The 24,926-nt window shown below is 30.7% G+C and overlaps 4 protein-coding genes and 2 long non-coding RNA genes across 8 annotated transcripts; 3 read left to right on the forward strand and 3 right to left on the reverse strand.

The window, feature by feature from the left end:
- The first annotated feature begins 1,347 nt into the window (after positions 1-1,347).
- On the forward strand, positions 1,348-2,069 carry LOC123923660 (neuropeptide-like protein 32). The gene is made up of 2 exons (XM_045976358.1): positions 1,348-1,508; positions 1,589-2,069. The coding sequence occupies exons 1-2, from the start codon at positions 1,415-1,417 to the stop codon at positions 1,963-1,965; spliced, it is 471 nt and encodes a 156-aa protein (XP_045832314.1). The 5' UTR covers positions 1,348-1,414; the 3' UTR covers positions 1,966-2,069.
- An 8,140-nt stretch (positions 2,070-10,209) lies between these two features.
- LOC123921432 (indole-3-glycerol phosphate synthase, chloroplastic-like) lies at positions 10,210-14,033 on the forward strand. Of its 2 annotated transcripts, none has more exons than XM_045973969.1 (10): positions 10,210-10,678; positions 11,479-11,739; positions 11,851-12,027; positions 12,192-12,266; positions 12,373-12,417; positions 12,517-12,681; positions 13,046-13,124; positions 13,297-13,379; positions 13,466-13,534; positions 13,771-14,033. In XM_045973969.1, the coding sequence occupies exons 1-10, from the start codon at positions 10,541-10,543 to the stop codon at positions 13,852-13,854; spliced, it is 1,176 nt and encodes a 391-aa protein (XP_045829925.1). In that variant the 5' UTR covers positions 10,210-10,540; the 3' UTR covers positions 13,855-14,033. The 2 variants fall into 2 exon arrangements, with proteins under 2 accessions (XP_045829925.1, XP_045829926.1); XM_045973970.1 differs by having other exon boundaries at positions 10,210-10,393.
- An 847-nt stretch (positions 14,034-14,880) lies between these two features.
- On the reverse strand, positions 14,881-15,619 carry LOC123923565. The gene is made up of 2 exons (XM_045976259.1): positions 15,360-15,619; positions 14,881-15,282 (listed from the first exon to the last, which is right to left on the reverse strand). The coding sequence occupies exons 1-2, from the start codon at positions 15,451-15,453 to the stop codon at positions 15,089-15,091; spliced, it is 288 nt and encodes a 95-aa protein (XP_045832215.1). The 5' UTR covers positions 15,454-15,619; the 3' UTR covers positions 14,881-15,088.
- Positions 15,620-15,944: 325 nt separating this feature from the next.
- LOC123923566 lies at positions 15,945-16,179 on the reverse strand. Its single transcript, XR_006814423.1, has 2 exons — positions 16,132-16,179; positions 15,945-16,098 (listed from the first exon to the last, which is right to left on the reverse strand). It is a non-coding gene; the product is annotated as an uncharacterized LOC123923566 (long non-coding RNA).
- Positions 16,180-18,415: 2,236 nt separating this feature from the next.
- On the reverse strand, positions 18,416-19,359 carry LOC123923963 (protein FAM98B-like). Its single transcript, XM_045976712.1, has 2 exons — positions 19,170-19,359; positions 18,416-18,729 (listed from the first exon to the last, which is right to left on the reverse strand). Exons 1-2 carry the CDS (start codon positions 19,261-19,263, stop codon positions 18,422-18,424), a joined length of 402 nt encoding a protein of 133 aa, XP_045832668.1. The 5' UTR covers positions 19,264-19,359; the 3' UTR covers positions 18,416-18,421.
- A 3,014-nt stretch (positions 19,360-22,373) lies between these two features.
- Positions 22,374-23,748, forward strand: LOC123881980. 2 transcript variants are annotated; one of them, XR_006799654.1, is made up of 4 exons: positions 22,374-22,441; positions 23,154-23,239; positions 23,423-23,493; positions 23,585-23,748. It is a non-coding gene; the product is annotated as an uncharacterized LOC123881980 (long non-coding RNA). The 2 variants fall into 2 exon arrangements; XR_006799653.1 differs by having other exon boundaries at positions 22,384-22,445.
- The last annotated feature ends 1,178 nt before the right edge of the window (positions 23,749-24,926 follow it).

Here is a 24,926-nt window from a genome sequence, read left to right on the forward strand (position 1 = left end):
CCGCCCTCTCTCAAACTAGATTTCCACCGGAGGGAAACCTTTCCCAAATCTAGTAGCTTCAATTTCTCATTTTTTTTTATTAGTATTATCTTCTAAGTAGTATTATTTTAAAAACCCGCCTATTTATACTTTTAGTCGAGGGAATTACATTTGAAATTAATGTGATTAAAATAATGTAAAAGACAGTTGGATTTAGGCCTGAGCATCGGTCGGTTTCGGTCGGGTTCGGGCCGAAAATCACTAAATCGATAAAAACCGCAACCATTTAATTTAGACCCAGTTCCAACCGTCTATATCTTCGGTTTGTTCGGGTTCGGGTCATACGAGTGGCGGGTTGAACGGGTCGGTTATTACGGGTTATATTGAAACTTTGTTTACATCTAAAACTCATCCATTCTCCAAAAATTCCTAATTTTCGAATTGTTTAATACCTCGTACACAATGCAACAAAAGATAGACGAAGTAAATTAAAAAACAAAGAGGGTTTGATGCAGTTACTTTCTTTCAATATGTAGGTCTAAAGACAATAAAATATCAAGTAAAAGAGACGTAGAAATTAAAATAGATCTAGAATATATATATTAGAATATTTTTCCCACCTTCTTCATCACCATATTATTAATTATAAGTTTTGTAAAATATAACATTTTATCTTATATCAAAGATGGATAAAAAATAACAAAGAGAAGAGTATATGAGATTGAGAGGAAGAGAAGGAAAAAAATTAATTTGCATCTAATGGTTGTTCGGTCGGTTTCGGTTATGGAGAGATAGAATTTTAGAGACCCGTATGCAACCGTTCATGCCCGATTTTTCGCAATTTGTTGACCCGAGACCCGACCCGCATCCGACCGAATGCTTCAATATGTTGTCGGTTATATCGATTTCGAGTCGGGTCTCGGGTTCATGCTCACCCCTAGTTGGATTAACAAAAGTCAATTTCTCATTTGTTATTGAAAGATATCTTTTGGTAATAAATTCTACTAGAACTTAGATATCTTTATAATACATTGTTCTGTCAATTGAGATAAACTCACGGGAGGAGCTATCTATATTATCTATTAATGATGTAGAAATTTAATTTTGTATTAAATATTAAAAAAATTCTTTATCTCATTCAACAAACACGTCCCAATTTACCTCTCAAATCTCAATGGCTCCTTCGAAAGCACAATCACCTTGCTAGAAATATAAAAAAATCTTACCTCATTTGTAAATCATGTCCCAATTTACCTCTCAATGGGTATTGAATATTGATGGCCTATTATTCTGACAATCAGCCAAATTGTTACTATAAAAATATAATGTATATTCAAGCTCTTTTGTTCTTATATTTATTTTATTTTATTATCACTATAAATAGTTGTTGATTGAATTTATATTCGACTACAATTAAACTTTGAGTATATCAAGGATGAAAATCAAATCTTTTATCTTCGTGTTATATTTTTGTGCACTAATTCTTATCTCTGTTAGAGCAATTGAGCTATCCAATGATGGGAAACAAAGTATAGCTATATACATATAAATACTCACACAATTGCTTTCTTTTAATATATTTAATAAACGTGTTTTGTTTGATTTGTAGTTGGTGCAACCGAAGAATCCAACACAAAAATTGTGGTAGACGGGGATGCAGGTTTGCAAAAAGGCGGTCACATTGAAGATCATAGACGAGGACATGTTGATGGAGGTTGGGGATTTTGGGGAAGTTGGGGAGGTTGGAAAGGTTGGATAGAATGGACAGGATTTGGAGGAGGACCTAAAGGAAAAGGCGGATCGGTAGGAAATGAAGGAGGAGGAGGAGGAGGAGGAGGAGGAGGAAAGAAAGGCGAACAAAAACCAGGTTGGGAACGAGTACAAAATGAAAGACCTAAATGGGGAGGAGAAGAAGGCCAAAATGGCGAAAATCGAGGGACTAAAGAGCGTCCATGGATACCAAGCACATGGATACCAAACAAATAAATGTGTGTCAATGTATACGAAAGAAAAATTTGTTAAATTTATGAAAATTAAAATAAAAGATGATCAATGAGAAAGATCATCACTTGAGAATGATTCTTACCTTATATACTAAGTCATCCCTTCCCACAATTATTATCATTCTTGTGGTTACATAAAATCCAACATTTCATTATCTTTACCTACAAATACTTTCATTTTGAATAAATAAACTATTTTACATGCACCACAAAAAAAAAATTTGAACCTAACAATCCTTCACTAGAATGAAACTATACTATTTTTTCACAAGGCTCATTAAGAACATATCTTAGTGATCTAATTAAGTCATGTAAACCAAAGAATATCAAATATTTTACCCGCATAAAAGACAATAAATCATAAATATTATTACATTCATCCATAATTATAAGACTATGTTTGATCACACGTACGCCAATGCACAATTTTGATCACTAATATATTTAATTGTCTATTAGTAAAAATTTAATATTTTGAAAATACTCATCAAAACAAATTGAACAAGATCTTATATGCTAATATTTATATTTATATATTATTAAAAAAATACGGTTAAAACAAGGTAAATGAATAGTACATTTTTGTCAAATAAAGTTTTATAATTAGGGACGAATATAGTAATATGGTAGTAGAAAAAAATAATCCAAAGTATAGACATACACCACATGAACTTCATCGATGGTAAATAAATGCAACAACACTTGACGGTAAAAGGTTAAAATAAAAATACACTCATGTTTCGATCCAAGTTTTAATTTGGTTTAACTAAACTCGATGGTTATAATAATTAAAAAATATTCCTTCTCAGTGCTTAATAAAATTGAAATTTTCTAATTGAAAGTTTGATATTTGATCCAAGTTTGATATTTTGTAATTCATTGATTATCAAAGACCCAAAATCATAAATATCTACCTCCATGGCTCCATACTATCAAGAATATCTAAAATCCAACAAATTAATAAAATAAAGAACTACGTACAAAAATAATAGTTGTAACATTTAAAATTCGAACAAATGAAAGCAATGAATTATGTTTTTCCCTATTAATTGGTTTTTTGCACAAATTACTATAGTTGCACGATTCCTATGAGTTTAGCTCGGTTGGTAGAGACACCACACATATATGCTGAAACCGGGGTTCAAACCTCGGACGTTCCACTTATTCATCTTTAAGACGAAATTTCTAGCAACTAAACTACTTGACAAACAAAAGAAGTATAGTTGCACAACTACCACATTTGTTTCTTTCACAATATTCATTAAATCTAGCAACACAATGTAAACATGGTTAAATCATTCGTTTTTTTTTAAAGAGATTATGTAAAAGAAACAAATATTGTGAAGTTATTATCAACAATTTTTATTTTATTTTTGAACGGAAAATATATCATTAATAATTACCAGTCTCTACACAAGACAAACAAAGACAGGGAAAAACAGAATTACAATAATAAATTAAGTTAGAGATCCAATTTCACATTGTAAAAGTAAACATATGTATCGAAACAATATATAATTTTTTGAAGAGATCAAGTAGGAAAGAGAATAATTGAAGTGAAATCTTTACTTTGTATTATATAGTAGATAGTAGAAGATTGAATTAGAAACTAGAAATTAAGAGATAATTCAATCTTGTTTGATGTAATGTCTTTGGGGTGGGGGAAGGGTATTAGCATGTTTTTTTGTTAGTGATTTGGGCTTTGTAATAAGCCCATATACAATGTGAACATGGTGTATAAAAGCGGTTATTGTTTTGAATTTCGTTTGGAGCGCTGCAAAATTATCAAAATATCTCTATTCGCTACTTAAGTAGAGGATATAGTTTGTTACTTTTTTTTTTTTGAATCGCCTAAATTTTATTAATGATCAATTCCTTAAACAAGAAGTATAAGGAATTGCCGGATTAAACAAAGAGAAGCAAAGTGATGAAAACACTTTAACCAATCAAAAAGTACAACAAACACCACCCCAATCCATCCCTTACAATACATCATTTAAAATTCAACAATGACTCATATCGTCCTACTTTAATTTCAACCTAAAACCAGAACAGAATACCGAAACTGAAGATGAGCATAAAAGAAACTCTCCCACCGAAAACACCATTGACGAACCAAACTCTTCCCAACAAAAAGAAAACGCCGACAACTAAACAGACTCCACTTAAGTAACAGACATTTAAAATCTAAATTTTTTTTATGTTAAAAGAGTGTTTTTTCCTCAAATTTCAAGTTGGTAGGATGAAAAAAAAACTTTAGTGAATAAAGTGTTGTGTGCAAAACTCAATTCTCATCTCTTCAACCGTTTTTCTCTTTTTCCTGAATGGCGACCGTTTTTCAGTTAATATTGTTTATCTTTCCCCAGCAACTAATACATGCAAATAATACTATATGTTTTTTATATATTCCTTTTGAATTTAATTTATATGCACCGTCGGTGTAAAGTTATTTTGCACATTCTTCCAATAATATACCGACACATCATGTATGGTAATTAAAAACACATGATGTGTCACATTCATTAAATGATGTGGCAACATGTCATTGGATGAATGTGCAAAATAACTTTACACCGACGGTGCGCAACAATTAAACTCATTTCTTTTTGTGTGAAAGATACAATATTTTTATTTTTTTATTAATATTATGCGAATAGCACAAATGTAAGTTTTGAGCATGGTGCAAGCCAACACTCACCACGCATTATCGTTAAGGGGATATAACATCCAAGGCTCACAAGGAAAGTGCACAACAATCCTATTTTTTTAGCTCTCTCTTTTCTTTTTAGTATTTTGATTTGATTGATAATTCCAACATCTCGATTATTATATTAAAAAAATAATTTTGTGTAACTCAAATGTAATATTTTTTCAGTTAATATATTCTAATTTTTTGTTAAATATAAAATGCAATTTCTATACCAATTAAGTTAAACTCATCGGATAATATATTATACTTTTATTCTAATAGAGATTGACTAAAAACTATATTAGCATGCTAGTAATAGATATTAAGTTATGATTTTTTTTCCTATGTATTATCGAGCGGAAACATATTTTCTACCCTATTTTCTCACACAATTTTGACACTGTTATACATTACGGTCGTCCGATTTAAAATGTATGGTTAAGATTGTTTTAAGTGATTTTATGATTTGCATTGTTTTGGACAGTTCAAATTTTTTTTGGTTACAAGGAGTTGAACCCATGACCTCCTAGTTCCGAAAGCAGTTAGTAACCGCTGGAGCAAAGCAAGTGTTTTAATTCTGAACTGTTCAATTTACAATCAACAATTAAAATTTAAAATTGTATGAAAACAGTGTGAAACGCTACAACAACAAATCTACATCTTTATCAAGCGCAATTGTAAAAGCGAATCTCTTATGGCAATTAAGATTTATGTATGGAATTGATTTCACAACATATGTTTTTTCTAATTATGTACGAAATTGTTACGAGACAAACCAGAATATAAAACTCAAGTGGTTAATGTGTTCCTTCTGGAATGAATCGTTCATTAGAACCCAAGTTTGATTCCTAGTAAAAACAATTTTTTGCCACACTTTACTTATCTTGCGGTCAAACTCTATATTATCATAATCTAATCTTTCTCTGAGAACTAGAGGGTAAACACCAAAAAATTTGTTAAGAGACTTAATTATCTACCACTTTTTGTTGTTGTTGGTGTCAGTGGCGTTGTCAGGAATCTGAACTAGGGGGTTCAAACTTTTTTTTCAGCCCCAGTATCCGATCTACTAAACCGCCTAATTTGCAGGTTCAAACTTTTAAAATTTAATTAATAATTATAATTATAATATATATATTTAAAAAATTACATAGCACTAAAAAACTTACAATATATATATATATATATATATATATATATATATATATATATATAATTCACTGTTTGATTGAAAGTTTATGTCATATAGATTATCTATATTCGATTTCACAAAATTCTATAATCGTTTCATATGTTATTGAGACCAATCAAGATTAATGATATTTAATAAAAACGCATAAATCGTTAATCTTGATTGGTCTCAATAACATATGAAAAGCATAAACTGATAATCTTGATCGGTTTCAATAACATATGAAACACATAAAATGTTCAACGGTTGATGTAACAACGGGCAAAATCATTGCTAACGTCAAAAGTTGGTAAACTAATGGATAAAAAATATGTCTTTTAGTTTCAACCAATTTTTTTTGAAAGATCACTTACTCTCTTTAAAGATGCAAATTCAATACTCCTACGCATATAAACGATGTAAGTTTCAAGTTAATTATCAAGCATCACAAATCTAGTTGAACAAAATTCACTTGAATAAAACTTTACAAATTCAATCAACTTTGTCTTGTCAATGGGTTAGTTAAAACTTGTTTGAGTTTAATTGGGCCAGTGGTGCAATAAATAAAAATGTGGGGGTTCAAACTATAAATTATATAGGATTATATGTCTATCTTTATGTATAACTGCATAGACTAATCCCTCAAGTCTTGTAGGAAATTATACCACTTTAGCCACCACCACATTTGTATGATGTTATTTATTTTTATTTTTTTGTTTTGTTTTATAGATGAAGTGACAAATATAACTAAAATTCACACATAACTGTGAGATTACAAATTCAATCCGGTTGAAGATGTACAATCTAAAAATATCAACATTTATTTTTTCTAAATGCAAATTAAACATTTATCTTATTTTATGAAAATAAGTAAAAACAATTCTTGGAATTATTTTTTGAAGAAATATGATTAAATGTATTTGTCAAAATATAAAAGAAACATGATTAAATAAGGTTGATATTGATAATTCTTTTCAATAATTAGAATTTTTTCTTATAATTTGAGGTATAGGAAGTATTTTTTGTTACCATGATATATGAATGACACAAACGTCATAAGTGATGACTAATCTTCATCGAATAATATGTGAGATACAAGATGACTTCTTCCTTTCCAACCAAATATTTTTCATATGCGAGTCAGAAATCGAACCCATAACTATCTGTTTAAGGTTCTAAAATTCTTACTATTTGGATAAATTTATTTTTGGTTTTAGAGGGAGTATAACATCTCTTAAAATAATATTATTTGCTTAAATATCTATATAAATATCTAAATTATTATAATACAGGAGTATGATGATTAACTGTATATTAACAATTAAATTTTAAATTATTGACGACTAAATTTTAAAATTATAAACTAGTTTAGAGACTCGTGCATTTGCACCGGTCCATTGACTTTATTATAATTATATTAAGTTAACAAATTTATTTAGAATAAAATATTTAAAATATTGTTAAAATATAAGTGCAACTATCATTTCCTTTCCTGTAAAATTTATTAAATCAATAAATTTGTTTTAGTAAAACTATTGCCCGTGTATATTTTTAAATAAATTATATTTAATCTATTCTAATTATTCGATTTTTTTTTTGTTTTTTTTATAAAATAATTTATTTGATGTTATCGTATTTGATAGATTATTAGTAGATGTTAAAATCTTATATTTCATAGAAAAAAATGTTAGAATCTTATAATTACTTTTAATATATTTTTTACAAGAACTTTTAATATATAGTTGGTAGCTTAGTAGTAGATGCTCCTATTTATATGCCTATTAATATTGATTTTACTCTTTCTATAACTTTTTTTATAGACTAAAGTATAATCTTTTTATTGATTTGTTCCTATTTTTATGCATAGATTCATAATTTTTTAAATTTTTTTTTTGAACATATCTATAATTTATTTTATTTCTATTTTTAAGCATATCATCTTTTTATTGTATTATCTTTATATTCTTTTTTTTTTGTTGTTGTTATCTTATATTCTTTCAATATTTTTTTATATATATTTTTTTAGTAGAATTACAATAAATGATACCAAATTTGCAATCTGATTAATCATATTAAGGATAAATCAGTAAATTTGGTGGTAATCAATTTTATTATATTAAAGATATATTATATTAAATTAGAAGTATATTAGTAAAATGCTAATCTATAATTTGAACATATCTATAATTTATTTTATTTCTATTTTTAAGCATATCATCTTTTTATTGTATTATCTTTATATTCTTTTTGTTGTTGTTGTTGTCATCTTATATTATTTCAATATTTTTTTATATATATTTTTTTAGTAAAATTACAATAAATGATACAAAATTTGCAATATGATTAATCATATTTTATTTTTCATGTTAACTGTGATTTTGTAAATGCATTACTTTTTCTTGTCAAAAGAAAATCATTACTTTTTATTAATTTATTTATAGAAGAACTTTTATTAAATTTTATAGTCATGATTGTTGAGGCAAAATCCTAATTTGATATTTTAAAGATAACAAACATCTTAATTATATTTTAAGTGAATTCTGATCTTTTTGTGATCTAACAAATGCTCTTGAGTGATTAATATAGACAGGAACAAAGGCTCATTCATTATAATCACTACACTTAAATTGATTGAAAACTGCAAGTTTATGAGAATGATCAGAGAACATTCTTCAGTCTGCACTTTTTCTCACGTAAGCACTTAATTGATATCATCTGAACAAGAGACAAATAAGCACTTTTGCAAAGGACTTCATTGAAGAGAATCTCTACATGATATAAGTCATTTAAGGCAAGGATTAAATGATAGCAAAAGAAAGCTTCCTATTTGGTCATGTTTAAGGAATAAACATGAACATGTCTTTGACAATTTATTTCTCAAGCTCACGTGCTTTATTCAGAGATTATTTGAAGACATTTATGGACCAATGAAAAGGAGACAACAAGTTTGAAATGGTACTTCTCAAAGGACTTCATAAAATATATTTCACTATGATCTTGATCTACAATGGAAAAGCTACTTGTACTTTTACAAGTACACATGAAAAGTAAAAGGATAAGAAGACCAGCTATCATCATATGATCATCATGAATATCTTGAGGCCCACGAAATCAAAACAAGCAATGCACATCTCTCTATTTGATCTAGGCCAAGAAACATAAAATACTCTGGGAGAACGATCTAAGAACGTTCCAGAATCAAGCAGACTTTCTGCTCTTGATCGAAAGATTCTCTCCAGCTGTATCCAGCTGTTGCTGTATCTAGCTGTTGTAATTGATCTTCCAAGGCTTCAACGGTGCTTGTTCTTGGAGAACAAGTTCATACAGCTCAAAAATGCTCAACCTCACGCTCCTCATGACATCATCATTCTAAGAATGTTCTCAAGAAGCATCTTCTCTCTCATCAAATATTATTTGAATAATATTTGATCTGATCTTTTAAAGGACTAACGGCTAGTCGTTGGCAACACTCCAACCTGCTTGGAGACCACGAAACAAAGGACAAACAACATCTATAAATAGCACACTTGGGTGCTTTGAAGATTCAAGAGTTTCAACTACAAAAATCAACATCTACACTTGTCTTTTTCGCCCAAGTCATTAAACTCTTTCACTCTCACTCCATCTCTCTAACATCACATACTTGGATCAGTATATCATTGAGTGAACTGAGTGTACTCTTCTATTAGCTTCTCAACTTGATTTTCTCTTCATTGAAAGCTTATGATCCGAACAATTCATTGTAAAAGATTGGCTCAAGTCAATACGTAACTATTGATTGAGTGACACCTTAGTTTGTAGGACTGAGGTAGATATTAAGCTTGCAGGGCTTAAGGTTATTGATCTTGGTTTAGATCAAGGAGGTTTGTAATTTGAGATTACTAGTATCTCAAGATTATAGTGGATACTCACGGAGCGTGAGGGACTGGACGTAACCCATACTATTAGGGGGTGAACCAGTATAATTGTTGTGTGTTGATTCTCTCTTCTCTTATCTTTTATTTTCTACAAACACTAAGCACACAATTCACTTTGAATTTGTTTTACTGCTAACCAAATCGTTCTGAGATCATTCTAACGCTTTCTGTTGAGTTATATTTTTAAAAGGTAAATTTTAATAGGTTCACAATTCAATCCCCCTTTCTTGTGAAAAACTTTGCTACTTCAATGATTATTTTTTTTTTCAAAAGTTTATAGATTGGGTTAGTAGTTATGCAGTCTGACCAATAACCCACTGATCCGACCAATGACCCAGTGACCCGGTACCTTGACCGGGTCAATCACCGGTCCGGATTTTAAAACCATCATTCTGTCACCTAACCCTATTCCAAATTAACTGATATTTATGCAGTTTTTAATTAATTTCCCTTATTCCAATTTGACAGATATTTATGCCGTTTTAAATTAATTTCCCCTATTCCAATTTGACTGATATATATGCCATTATTTTTAATTAAATTCTTTATATGTTCCTCTCCAAAAAAATCCTTCCTAGTTCAATGTTTCCCTCACAAAAAAATGCATGAACAAGTTCTCAAATCCAAACCAAAAGGGGTAAGAACACTTTTCATTAGACAACAGAACAAAACCTGTTCCCTTTAAAATCAGTTTCAAGTTTCAAATTATTTTCATCTTTCTCTTATTTTCTCTCTTTGCTGCGAAATTTTCCTTCAACTTTTCAATCTCGCTATACCCTTTTCAATGGAATCCTTGATTTCTCTCAAGGGTCACTTTCATGTCTTCCCTTCATTCTCTTCCAAACCCAGAACCACAATTCCTCCGACCCAAGTGAATACTTATAGAAAAAACTCTTTTTTCACTTTTTCTGTTCGAGCTCAGGTGAATTTTTTGTTTCAAATTTTCTATCTTTTTGTGCTTTTTTTATTGTTTCTTGTTGTACATTTATCTGGGTCTGTCTTTTTTTCTTTTGGGGGTGTTTGGTTTAGTTAATTTTTAACTGACATGTGCTCAATCGGATTGTTGTAGATGATTTTGTTTATCATGTTTTTGTGATTATTTAGTGTTTTGATTAAGGTAAACCCTTATTGAGGTTTAGCGGCAATTGTTACATCCAGTGAATTTATTTGATTTTTAACTGATATATGTGTTCATTTGTTCTATTGGAGTCTGTTCTGATGTGTTTGTTTTGTTTAGTTATGATGAACTCTTTTGATTTTTAACATGTTTTTGAGATTATTTGGTGTTTTGATTAAGGTGGAGCATAATTAAGGTTCATCTGCAATAACCATATCTAGTTAGTTTAGTTGAATTTTAACTGATATATGTTTTCAATTGGAGTGTGTGTTGATGCATATTATTTTTGTGGTTTATATTCGGCGAGCCCTTTTCGATTTTTATCATGTTTTTTATGATTATTTGGTGGTTTGATTAAGGTGGAACGTAGTGAAAGTTCAGCTACAATAGTCGTGTCTAGTGAATTTAGTTGATTTTTAACTGATATATCATATATGTTTTCAATCGGAGTGTATGTTGATGCAATTATAAGAAGCACTTTTCGATCTTTATCATGTTTTGGTATTATATGTGTGTTGATGCATTTTTTGTGTGTGTGTGTAATTATGACGAACCCTTTTAAATTTTCATCATGTTTTTTGTGATAATTGTGTGTTTTTGATTAGGTGGAGCCTAATGAAGGTTCAGCTTCAATTGCCACGTCTAGCGAATCCGTGGTTGATGCTCTCAAAGTTAAGGAATGGGAAGTAGGAATGTTTCATAATGAGGTTGCTGCTACGCAAGGTATAAGAATAAGGAGAAGACCACCAACTGGACCACCTATTCATTACGTAGGACCTTTTGAATTCCGGTTGGAGAATGAAGGCAATACGCCTCGTAATATCTTGGAAGAGATTGTATGGAACAAGGACATAGAAGTCAGACATGTATTATACTTGATTTGCTTTGTGCTTCTATTAAGTTTTTCTCGATGTGATTATTATAATGTTTTTCATCAAATTCATAGCTTTTTATAATGTGAACTATTTGGTTTTCAGCTTAAAGAAAGAAAACCCATTGGTATGATTAGGAAGGACCTTGAAAAGGCACCTCCCGTTAGGGACTTTATTGGGGCTCTTAGAGCTGCTAATGAACGAACTGGTTTGCCGGGATTGATTGCTGAAGTGAAGAAGGCTTCACCAAGTAGAGGCATCTTGAGAGAAAATTTTGATCCGGTAAGTTTGTTTTGTTTTCCACAATGATTGTTAAGGATAGAACTGTTATCTTTCTACTTTATTTGTTATAACTTATAATTCTGATGTTATTGCTGATATCATGTGGAAAATGTTTGTGTCGTCTCCAACTGACTGTGTTCCATTTAACGGATTCTCTCTTACAGGTTGAAATTGCTCAATCTTATGAGAAAGGTGGAGCAGCATGTCTAAGTGTTCTGACAGATGAAAAATATTTTAAGGTAAACTAAACTAAAACAATAAATTCGTCAATAGCACCTTACAAATTGAGTGCTGCTAAACGATAACTAAGTATAACTTGATTTCGGTCTTGGTTTTCTTTTCCAGGGAAGCTTTGAAAATCTTGAGTTAATAAGAAATTCTGGAGTGAAGGTTTGTTTAGTGAATTTTATTAATCCTTGATATAAGATTTATTCTACTGTCGTATGCTTTATGCAAGACATGCTGATGACACTAGGAAAAAATATGCAGTGTCCTTTGTTGTGCAAAGAATTCATCGTTGATGCTTGGCAACTATACTATGCTCGAAGTAAAGGCGCAGATGCAGTCCTTCTAATTGCCGCTGTTTTACCTGATCTTGACATTAAATACATGACCAAGATCTGCAAATTACTTGGACTGACCGCTCTTGTTGAGGTAAAGATCATTGCTTCTTGATTTGTTTTCTAAAATGTGAATGACATCCGGCATGAAGATAACATTTTAAAGGTTTCTGATACTCGAAGTTAAAATTTTTTTTTTTTTTATTTCTGAACCTAGTTGAGTTTATTCTATTTTACTGTTTTAGTGTAAACTATACTAAATTAACTTCAATTTAAACCTTGAATTGTTATAACTGATTTGGCCATTGCGATACCTGCATGGTAGCAACTAGCAAGTACTCATTTAAGATATAAAATTGTATGGCATGTTTCTTATCTTTGCTGAATCTTTACTTGATGATGGCTAAGTGATTTATTTATATCTTTTCTTTTGGAAATTTTATGTTGTTTTAACCTAGGTGCACGATGAGAGGGAATTTGACCGTGTTCTTGGAATAGAGGGGGTTGAGCTTATTGGCATCAACAACCGTAATCTCGGTATGCTTTATTACTCTTCTGTTTCCTCATTGTAGTTATCTATTAGTATTGTGAATATGGAAAATAAAACTCACATAGAATACATATTTTCTACTTTTTTGTGGCGATGTTTGAATATTAGACTTAAGGAACTGAGTCGTCAATTGTGGCTTTTCATTTTTTGGGTTTGCAGAAACATTTGAGTTAGATATCAGCACCACAAAGAAACTTCTTGAAGGAGAGCGAGGCAAAATAATCCGTGAGAGAAACATAGTTGTACGTGTTTAAAGAAATGTTGTACCGTTTTTAACTTGAATGAAATTTTACTTTAAACTGACGATTATTTATATGGTTTCGTTTAGATGGTTGGGGAATCTGGTTTGTTCACTCCTGAAGATATTGCTTATGTACAAGAAGCCGGAGTTAAAGCTGTAAGTATTGAAAATTTCATCAAATTTGAATTTATTTCATATAGTACTTGTTAGTATAAAGATTTTTTATGCTGTGAATCAATCATAATCGTCAGATCTTTTAAAAGGTTTGACTGTAATCATAATTACTTCTAAAGTCATACGTATAATTGATTCTGAGTTGTCGATAGCGTACAACTATTATGTTTTAACATCGATTGTGTATTGAAACTAAACTATTTTTAAATTTTCCGCAGGTTTTGGTGGGAGAGTCTATTGTGAAACAAAGTGATCCAGGAAAGGGAATTAGCAATCTCTTTGGCAAAGATATATCTGTTTAAGTTGACAGATTAATTAAATAATAGATAAAATCAAGGTTCTTCATTTTGTGCCTTTTGTATTTTCTTGTACTACTTTATCAAAATCTTGGCAGCAGAAAACATGTACCAACATATATTTTTCTTTTGACAGTTTTTTGTTAAAGATTATAATAAGATTCTTCATTTGATGCCTTTTGCAATTGCTTGTACTAAATTATCAAAATTTTGTCAGCAGCAAAATATATACAATAATATATTATGCATGTTTTGTATATACTTTACAATAAAATTATATCATTTTGAGAAATGGATTATTTAGCTACAGCTTTTCTGTATCGGCTAACTTTGTATTGAATCTCATTGATTCGTTTTATTTTGTCGATGATGCATTCTGATAAACTTGTCTCTATTTACCAAAATGGTCCTTTTGCTCAGTTGCGGATATTTTGTTTAAGTTATGCCAAAATGTTCGTCATACCTCGATTCTTTGGCAACCTAAAAAAATGAGTAGCATTCTCTTCGAGTGTTCCGGCAACAATGCAGTGACCAAGATTCAATGCATGTTTTGCTTACCTGTTTTTCTCACAGTATCATTTATTCGGTTACTGATAAACTTTTTTGAACCTAAAAAAGAACACCAGGATTCACATCACCCTAAACTACTACAATTGGTCTTAACCTCCTCCTACCGCCGACCATATTAACCGTCCAATCCAAGCTAACTACATCCATGCTTGTTGAGTTTATCTAATGATGTAAGCACGTGTGAGGCTATTTGATAGAATTTATAGAAACAACCTATATATTTTCAGAAGTTGTTTTTAACTTATTTCTATAAGTTCTCTAGAATATCTTATGAAAACAACTAATCACTTATACAAAACCACTTTTAATTTCTCTTATCTTTTATTATTAAAATATACACAAGCACTTATAAGAGAAGTGTTTATGCTATTAGCACTTAATTAAATTATTTATCCAACAAACATGTGAGACTTAGACCTAACTAGTTGATCATATCTCACAACAAATACTAAGATAGAGAAGTTTCAAAGCCAAAAGTGCATAAGATGCATCTACAAAATGGCAATACATATCATAAGTCATGTTTCTTTTTCATAAAAATAGCAAAATGTCCTTAAACTTGAGAAATTGAGCAAATACATATTGCATGAGATATATTGCACACATGAATTAATGCTTCTAGGTACTTTTTTTTTCTACTCCAAATCATTTAATTTTCTCTTTCTATCCATCAGCCTACCTGACTTCCTCCGCCGGTTCCTCCGATTCCTTCATCTCCTTGTCCTCCAGGTCTTCCGTCTTCTCCTCCACGCAGTCCATATCCATCACCATGTCTTCCTTCCTGGTCTTCATCGTGTGCACCTCTTCCCCGGCCACCGTCCGTCTCTACCCAAATTTTTGTTTTGGATTCTTCATTTGCACCAGCTACAAATCAAACAAAAACATGTTTAATGAATATAATAAACGAAGAATGCAATTGTGAGAACAATTTATATATATACATTGTTTTTCATCTTTGAACGGCTCAATTGCCACAACTGAGATAAGAATTAATGTACAAAAAAAGAACAAGAAGATAAAAAGAACAGTTTTCATAATTGATCTATTAAGTGTTTAATTGTAGTCAAATATGAATTCAATAAGGAGCTATATTTTTATAGTGATCACGGGACAAGATAAATACAATATAATATATATTGTATAGTAACAATTTTAACCCTTAATATAACACTCACTCTCATATTAGATGGAATCAATAGATCCCCTAACTTTAAAAATAGATCCCAAACAAGGTTTTAAATTGCGGACCGCATCACCTGATGCGGCCGCAATATTGCGGATGCGGTAGGCACTGCAACCGCATCGGACCGCAATTGCGGTGTGAACTCAAATCACACGTGATGCCGCAACGCAACCGCAACGCAACAACATTTCACCGCAACACAACGGAGTTTTGACTGCAACGGCCGCAACGGTTCAATCCAATATTCTTTTTCGTAAAAATTCAGAGAATCTCACCTTTATTTTTTCCTTTATGTCCTTTCATTTTAGAGTTTCTGTCTTCTTATGTCTCGATGACTTAAAAATGAATTAAAATTTATATAGAATTATAAGTAAAAGATATATAAGGAATTACAATAATTATAGTATTTTTTCTGTGTTTGTGCGGATAAAAAATTATTTCACGTCGCAACGGCCGCAATTGCATCGCAGTGTCCGCATTAGCCGCAATCGCAATACCTGCAACCGCATCCACGACCGCAATCGCAATACCTGCAACCGCATCCACGACCGCAACCGCAATTTAAAACCTTGATCCCAAATAATGTTAGAGAGAGTGTTCCCAACATTTGTCTTTGGTACTGCAACAACTATCCATTGATAAGGTTTTGCACAACAACTCATTAATCACCTCAATACATTTTTTATTTTTGAACAACAAAAACAATATCTTAGGACTTTCATATATGCATTTACTTGGAATTTGTTAGAACTTTCGTATTTCCATTTAAATATGATAATATAAGTGCTACTCCCTCCGTCCCAAAACTTTAGTCATTTTGGAGTTTTGCACGGAGATTAAGAAAAGATAAAAAATGATAAGTAAGGTCATTCTTACCCTTACTTTATTAAGAAAGAAAAAATATATTTGATTAATATTTTAACTTTAGTAAGGGTACAAATGGTAAAGTATCACTAAATGTGCATTGGTTTCATAAAAGGACTAAAGTTTTGGGACAAAACTAAAATGGTAAAAAAACTAAAGATTTGAGACGGAGGAGTATAATCTAAGGATATTGGTTAAAGACACTTTAACTTCAGGAAAACAATAGCCGATTGAGATTAGTTGAGAGATGAGAACACAAAGTGTGTCTCATAAATTCTTTGATTAAGATTAGTTACCGTTAAATGGCGAAGAAATTTTATACCTATTACATAGTAAAAAAAATTCACTATTGTATAATTATTATCAAAATGAATCTTAAGTGTGCTACCAATGATGTTAACATTGCATAATTCGGCTATGAAATTCAGTAACGTGAATCATGATTTTATACCTGAACTTCTTAAACCCTTAGTGATCCAACCAGTTGAATTATCCACTCCATTCTTCACTCTGTGAATCGTGATACCATAGCTAGAAGTACAATTTATAATATCATTTAATGCCGTATATGATATTTTTAATATGCATATGACTTTGAGTAGCTTGAAACAAAGTTTACCGATTGAATCACATGAACTTAATATGCATATACCCTTTGAACTCATTGATACATTGTCAACCATAAACTTAATCACATAATGAAATCAATGTCATTCTCATGTTGCTCTAGAAATATACAAGATACAGTACTCTTGTAAAATTCACTACACAGTTTTTTTTTTTTTTTTTTTTTTTTTTTTTTTTTTTTTAAATAGTCTAGTGGCTAAAATTTCACATTTTAAAATTTAAAGTGAGTTAGTGGGAACACAGGTTCCGAACTCTGATCCCTGCATATATAACATGAATCATGCAATATCTTTGTGAGAATTGAATCCAAGATCATCCTTATCATTTCTTTCTATAACTCTGCCAATCTTATATCCCCTTCCTTGCATGCTCTTATATATGGGTTTTTGGAGTTGATCGGCATGTTTATGGAGATATCGGGCCTGTTTGTTTTAATTTTTTTTTTTAAAATGATTTTTGTAGTGTATTTTTGTTAAAAGAATAATGACAAAGAATATTTTTATAGAAGTTTTAAATGAAAAATTGATTTAAATAACTTATCTTAAAATATGGTTTTTTCTCAAGAAATTACCAAACTTATGTACAGTTCCATATACACAGTTTTTACTGTGCTAGATACATGAGGGAAGTTATTTTTATTTAAAAACAATTTTCTTTTTCTTTTTTTAATTAAAAAATATAAATAACTACTTGTTTGTGAGAGGAACATGAAAAATAACATCTAAAGAAATGTATATAAGTTTTGTCCTAGATTCATCATTTTGTTACAAATTTTTTTAAATCATAATTGTTTGTCGCATATAGTTCTGTCACTTATTTTAGTTGTATTGGTAGTATTTTGTTTTGGTGTATTTCTTGTAGTTATCGGTGACGTTGGCATATTTCTTTTGCTTTTTAACTTTTTGTGTAATGAACATAATATATTTTTCAATAGCATATTTTTTAATGTTTCTTTATTTGCATTAAAAACAATAGCATGAACATACTTATTGCATTTTCAAGTACCGTAATTTAATCACTGTGGAGTAATATAACAAAATTAATGATTTAAATTAAAAAAGCAAGATGAACAAAAGAATATGACATAAAAACCGGGGTACATTTTATCCATTTATAAAGGATAATTTAAGCAATTCGATCTAATTAAATCAGTGAAAGACAATGTTTCATCCTATATTAAAGACTATGCTTAAAGTTAAAGATAGAATTCAAGATTTTCTCATACATACTTCATCATGAGATACAATACACACATGAATGCATTTGATTTTCATGGAAGTTCCCTAGACCCTCTCTTTTCGCCACCATCTCCTCCGAGTAATTTTTTCCCTAGTCCTTCTTCTCCTCCAATTCCTCCATTTTTCCCATTTGTCCAATACCTACATCTCCTCCTCGACCAGATCCTCCGTTTTCTCCTTTTCCCCAACCTCCTTCGGTTCCTCCTTCACCGTTTTCTCCATCGTCTTTCCTGCCACGTAGTTCATTTTGTCTTTCTCCTCCAGTTCCTCTTTTTCCGGTCCAACCTTGCCGATATCCATCACCATGTCTTCCTTCTTGGTTCTCACTATGTGGACGTCCTCCCCAACCAACGTCCCTCTTTACCCCAATTTTTGTATTGGATTCTTCGGTTGTACCAACTGCAAATCAAACAAACATGTTTATTAAATATAATAAAAGAAAAACTTAATTATAGTTTTAGTCTCTATATTTTCACTCGTTCACGAAATTGGATATTAAATTAACAAAAGTCATGAAATTACAAGTAAACTCATTAAAAACTTCAGTTTCAATTTTCGATAAGTAAAAAAACATCAGTTTCAATTTTAGAAAATATTTATTTTTGAAATTTAATTAACAAAATGTAAATAATTAATCTATTTGGATGAATCTACATCATCAAGTTGTATGTAATTTTAAAATATTAAATCACCATTTTTAAGTATAAAAATCGGATGGATATGGACTAAAACTTGGTGATTTTAAAATGGAGGGACCAATTTCGTGAGTGAAAATAGAGGGACCATACTGTAATTAAACCTAAAGAAGAAAACAATGGTGAAAACAATTTATATATTACTCTGTTTTCCATTTTTGGATGGTTCAATGGCCACAATTGAGATAAGAATTAGTGCACAAAGAAAGAACACAAAGATAAAAGTCTTGATTTTCATAATTGATATACTAAGTGTTTAACTGTCGACTATGAATCAATTAGGAGCTATTTATATTGATCATGGGACAATATAAATATAAGAAGCACACAAAGAACTTGATTAGAAGACATATGTATAGTAACAATTTTGTCTAATTGTGAGAACAATGGGCCATCAACACCTATTGAGCGGCAAATTGGGACTTGTACGTTTGTCAACCGAGGTTAGCAAATTTTTTAGATTATTACTAGCAAGGTAATTGTGTTTTCGCAAAAGTTACTTTTGTTTTTGTGTATATTTATTTAAGTGTTAATCACTTTGTTTTTGCATAATACACACGAGAGATAGAAACATGTGTCATTTGAAGAGAAAGAGCGACTATTAAAATGTACTATGTGTTGTTGTATATACTGAAAAGCTACCGAAAATGCTTTGACATATATGATTATAGAAACCTTCGTGAAAAATTAAGAAATGACTTTTCCATATTCTTAGGTACCGTTTATAGTCTTATTAAATATATTAATTTTTATTTTTGCATCAAAAAAAATATACTAATTTTTATTTTTAGTTCGTTTGAAAAAATTCTTTAAATTTTAGTCCTCTAAATTTTCTATTTAATTTTTTTGATTAATTAAAAAAATAATTATAACATTAAGTTTTATTCTTATCTATATATATAATTCCTAAATAGTTGTGGAACCACTAATCTAACCATAATCCACGTCATCCACTTACATCTAATTAAATAACTCAATAATGTCACATCACTTTCTTATATTATATCATTTTAATCTCTATGTACTCTTCATATACCAATAACATTTATATAGATGACTTTTCAAGTTTTTTTTTTTGTAAATAACCTTCTTCACATTGTCTACTAAAATTTGATTAAGATTTTAGGTGGACATTTTTTTTTCTATTTTCTTTACAGTGCAACATAGTAACATTGTTTTTTTTTTTGGTACAAAGTAACATTGTTTTTTACTGTGCAACATAGTGACATAGTTACATTTAGGTCCATTCTTTAATCAATAATCGTTTATTTTTATTTAGCTAAACAAAGTATAGTATATAATTATTTAAAGCAATGATGATGAAGAAAATACTAATGTAACTTCAAATGTGGTGCATAGAGAAGTTTTTCGAAATGTATAAACACATATTTTATATCAATATATTATATTTAGATTATAATAATAATAATTATTTTTATTGTTGTTTTTATTATTTTGATAATACTTATTGTTTTAACTTATACAAATAACTTTTTCACATTATAATATAAAATAATGATCAATATTTTTTATTATATTTAATGGTTACAAATTTATCCGTTTTTTTAATATATTAATCAATGGCAAATATTATTCACGTATTTTTTATATATCAATGATAATTGTGTTTGTGTTACATGTTTTTATTTATTTCACTACTACAAAAATGAGTTTTAATAGCGCCCTTTTAATAGCGCTCGTTTAAAAAACGCTATAAAAACTTAAACTGTAGCATTTATAATAGCAGTTTTATGAAACACGCTATTAAAACCTTCAATTAGCGAACACTATAATAACGTTTTGTAAAAAACCGCTATTAAAGCCTAACACACAAAGCATTATGACAGCGCTTTTTTAAAACACGCTATTAAAGCATAAAACGCGCGCTTGAAATTAATTAAAAAGGATGGTGGGTGAGTATCGAACCCTTGACCCCTTGAACCTTTTATTTTTATTTTTTAATAAAAAAAATTAAAAATAGAAACAGAAGTTATCAAAAAAACAAAATAAAAACTAAGAAATTAAACATTGAAGTATTGAACCCACGATGCAAACATTCTGAATTCATAGTTTCTTCAAACCCAATCTCGCAATCATAATTTCTTCAAACCCAATCGATTCCCAGCAAATCAAACAACCCTAGAAACGAAATTGTTCCTCTTCTCCCATCAAACTCAAAGCAATCGAACTCAGTGCAACCGTTTCCCAGAGAAATTCAACTCAGAACAATCGTTTTCCATAAATCGTTCCTCTCCTCCGATTGATTTTCTGCGATCAGTTTCCTTCTCACATCGTTACGAACCCTAATATCCAAGAACCCATAAATCACTGTGAACCCTACCCCATAAATCCTGTTTTCTCCACCATATTGTGAACCCAGAACCCAGCAATTTAACCGTCCGAAGTGGTACTCGAGCTCGTTCCTTGCCTTGCTCATCACAACTCGTTCGGTCGCCCTTATCACAGCTCGTTCATTGACGGTGCTCATCACAACTCAAACCTCCGTCATGAAGGTAGGCTTAGGAATGGTTGAGAAAAATTAATTTACAAAATTGATTTAAGTTAGAAGACAAAGTTGTTTTGGGTGTTGTTCAAAATGTTTTTGTCTGTTAGCTTATGGTTTTTGTTTGTTAGGACTTATTTAATATTTATAAGTTCAAAATTAATTTAAGTTAGAAGACAAAACTGTTTTTTGGTGTTGGCTATTCAGCTATGATTTTTTCAACCTTAGTAGATTGAAAAGATTAAATGGTAAATGATGATATATGTATCATGTCCATTATGTAGTAAGGCGTTAACTTAAATGTATAACATGTAGGTTAAAGAGTGTATAATTACTAATATCATAGTATTTGGTGTCACTGATGTTAATTTGTTGCCATTAGTTTGATATGATATCTGACTTTGTTGCTATGATCAGTGTTATGGACATGATTATTATGAAATGACAACCTTTGTATGAACTCTCTCCTATTGATATGTTTTAACTCTTAACATTTTGGTTGTCTTGTAGTCTGAACGTGCATGTAAACAAGTCAGTCATAGGCCATAGCCCTTAAATTTGATAGAAAAGAGATCGATTTGGAAAATTGGGAAGAAATTGATTCATAAATTGCAATCGAAGAACAAGTCATCCAGCATGATGCCTTTGGCTGTTAGCTATGTTTTTAGGTGTTTATGATCAACTCATATCTACTCACCCTAATGACTTCTGTGGATACTTAGCTAAGGTCAGTTATACAGTTGTTATTAGTTTTTGCTACTTATTTGCCTTTATTTTGGTTTATTTCTAGTAGCATTCGTATCTTTGATCTGTGTCTGCAAGGAAGGAGCAGGTTGCTTCGGTTCTAAATTTTGGTACGGTTGCTATGCTCATTGGTCATCGCAAAGCTTGTTTTGAGCTTCTGTTTGACAGAGTAGGTAGTCTCTCTTCTACTACTATCTGTTTGCTATTTGGCTAGTGGTGTTCAATTTATTTAAATTAATAATTCTATTTATTTAAGTTAGTAATGTATGCCATGTTAGATTGAGGAATAGACTTTGTTATGTAGCATGTTAAAATTGGAAATATATACGACAACCCAAAAGTTGTCATTGTGGAAATTAATAATTCTATAATTGAATGTATGTCGGATTATCCATTACACTTGGAGTTACTAAAGCTGGAGAAGGTGAGGATGGTAGAATAAAATTGTGATTGTTGAAAATGATTGTTTTGATTGCTTCATGCAATATTTAAACTTTTATTTTTGGTCTTATTTTATTAATGATGTAGTATCTGACCTTGTGAAACATCTATTTTAGTATAGTTGTGCTATAGTTACTCAATTGGAAAGGGACAAAGCATGCTAGTTTCAAAATTTTGGATTATTGAAAATTGGGGAAAAAAATCAAAAAGAGAGAAAATTTGTTTGATCGTTAGCTTCGACCATTGAGACATGGTATGCAACATCGTCTTGGGTTTGGTTGAGTATAAGCTAATTGTTTGGATTTTCCTGTAGAACTATTTATGCATATAGTTAGTTTGATGCACTCCCTTATTTTTCTTTCATTTGATTTTGATTATCAATATACCTTCTATTATTTCTCTATATAGCTGCTATGAAAAACATGTTCCTAAAATTGCAGGTCCCTTGGATTATATCTAGAGCAGTACATGGCAACATACAAATTAATCAAGCTGTTAATAAATACTTGTGTTTGCACATAAATAGGTACTCATGATAGTTTTCAAATTAGATGTTATTGAAAAGAGTTACAAGCTTGTCTTATAGCTTTCAAAGAATTATCTTGATGTGGTGAATGTCAAATGACATTTGATGTAATTCTTTATGGGTAGTTCAATGACAATTTCTTAGAGGTATGTTAACATTGTTTTACATTTTGTGCTTTGGCAGATAATAATGAGCCAATGATTTTTCTTCAATTGTAACCCTTAGGGAGTCAAGAATCAAATTGCAGCCAGCAGGTATCTCTTTCTCTCTTTCACTTGAGTACTTCGCTGGTATTAAAAATAATTTAACACTTGAATTGAATACTGTGAATTGAATAACTTTCAGGTTAAGATGCTCTACACCTAGAGAGAAGATTAAATCAAATAGTAGATAAAGATCTAATGGGAGAGCGACTTAGTTAAATGGGAAGAAATGGTCCAAGTTGCACTCATGTGTAGACATTTTAGGGGACTTCATTCATTATGTAGAATTGCATATACTTGGTTATATTGTAGTGCACATAACTTATTTCTTATGTGTTGATTTATTTTATGATTAATAAAATTTGTTTAGTTTTTTTTACCTTATCCAAGTATAGCATAATTATGAAAAATATGCCTTTGAGCTCTCTCTGTTTAGAAAGAAAAAAAAATAGCATAATTTAAAACGATATGGACAAAAAAGGGATTATTATTTTTTTTTTTGTTGAAAAAGACTTATAATAGCGCTTTTGAGCACGACCGCTATTATAAGTTGTTTGCTTGAAGGATTATAATAGCGCTTTACACGCGGGCGCTATTAAATAACTGACTTATAATAGCGTTTTCAGAATAAAGCGCTATAGAAACCTGTTTCCATAGTCCTTGTAGGTCGCGCAAGTTTACATATGAAAGCGCTTTTTTCAAAAACAGCTATTAAAGGTTAATATTTGATAGCGTTTTAAAATGCTATTATAGGCACCCGTACCTATAATAGCGGTATCAGTGATAGCGTTTTAAAGTGCTATTAAAAGCCAAAATAAGCGCTATTAAAGGCCCTTTTTTGTTGTAGTGTTTATTAGTAACAAATACTTGTCCCAGGCATAAGTTATTGGCTTATGCACACCATGCATAAATACCTCAGATTGCTTAGCGCGCCCCCCAGTTTGCTTAATGCTCCCCTCATATTGTTTAACACACCTCCAGATTGCTTATCGCCCCCCCAGTTTACTTAGCGCGCCCCTCAAATTGCTTAGCGCGCCCCCAAATGGCTAAGCGCGCCCCCCATCCCCAACATAAATAACAAACAAAACCATTCCACAAGCAGAATGGTTTTGGATTACAACCACTCCCGTCCAATAGCTGAGGAAATCTTCCTCTTGAACTGCGGAGTCAGGCCAAGATCACACCATTCAGGTCAACAGATTGTTAGAATCAGAGATACACAAATAGAAAAAGAGAAAGACGACTAGGGTTTCAATAGAATACGAATAGCTTAACATTACAAAAGAGTTACTAGATAATCACTACAACAAAAAGGGGCCTTTAATAGCACTTGTTTTGACTTTTAATAGCGCTTTAAAACGCTATTACTGATACCGCTATTATAGGTCTGGTACCTATAATAGCGCTTTAAAATGCTATCATTTGTCCATATTTAACAGCGCTTATTAAGAAAACCGCTGTCGTATGTTGTTTTCGACTTACAA

The sequence above is a fragment of the Trifolium pratense genome, linkage group LG4, assembly GCF_020283565.1.
Source record: "Trifolium pratense cultivar HEN17-A07 linkage group LG4, ARS_RC_1.1, whole genome shotgun sequence".
Taxonomy (NCBI): Eukaryota; Viridiplantae; Streptophyta; class Magnoliopsida; order Fabales; family Fabaceae; genus Trifolium; species Trifolium pratense.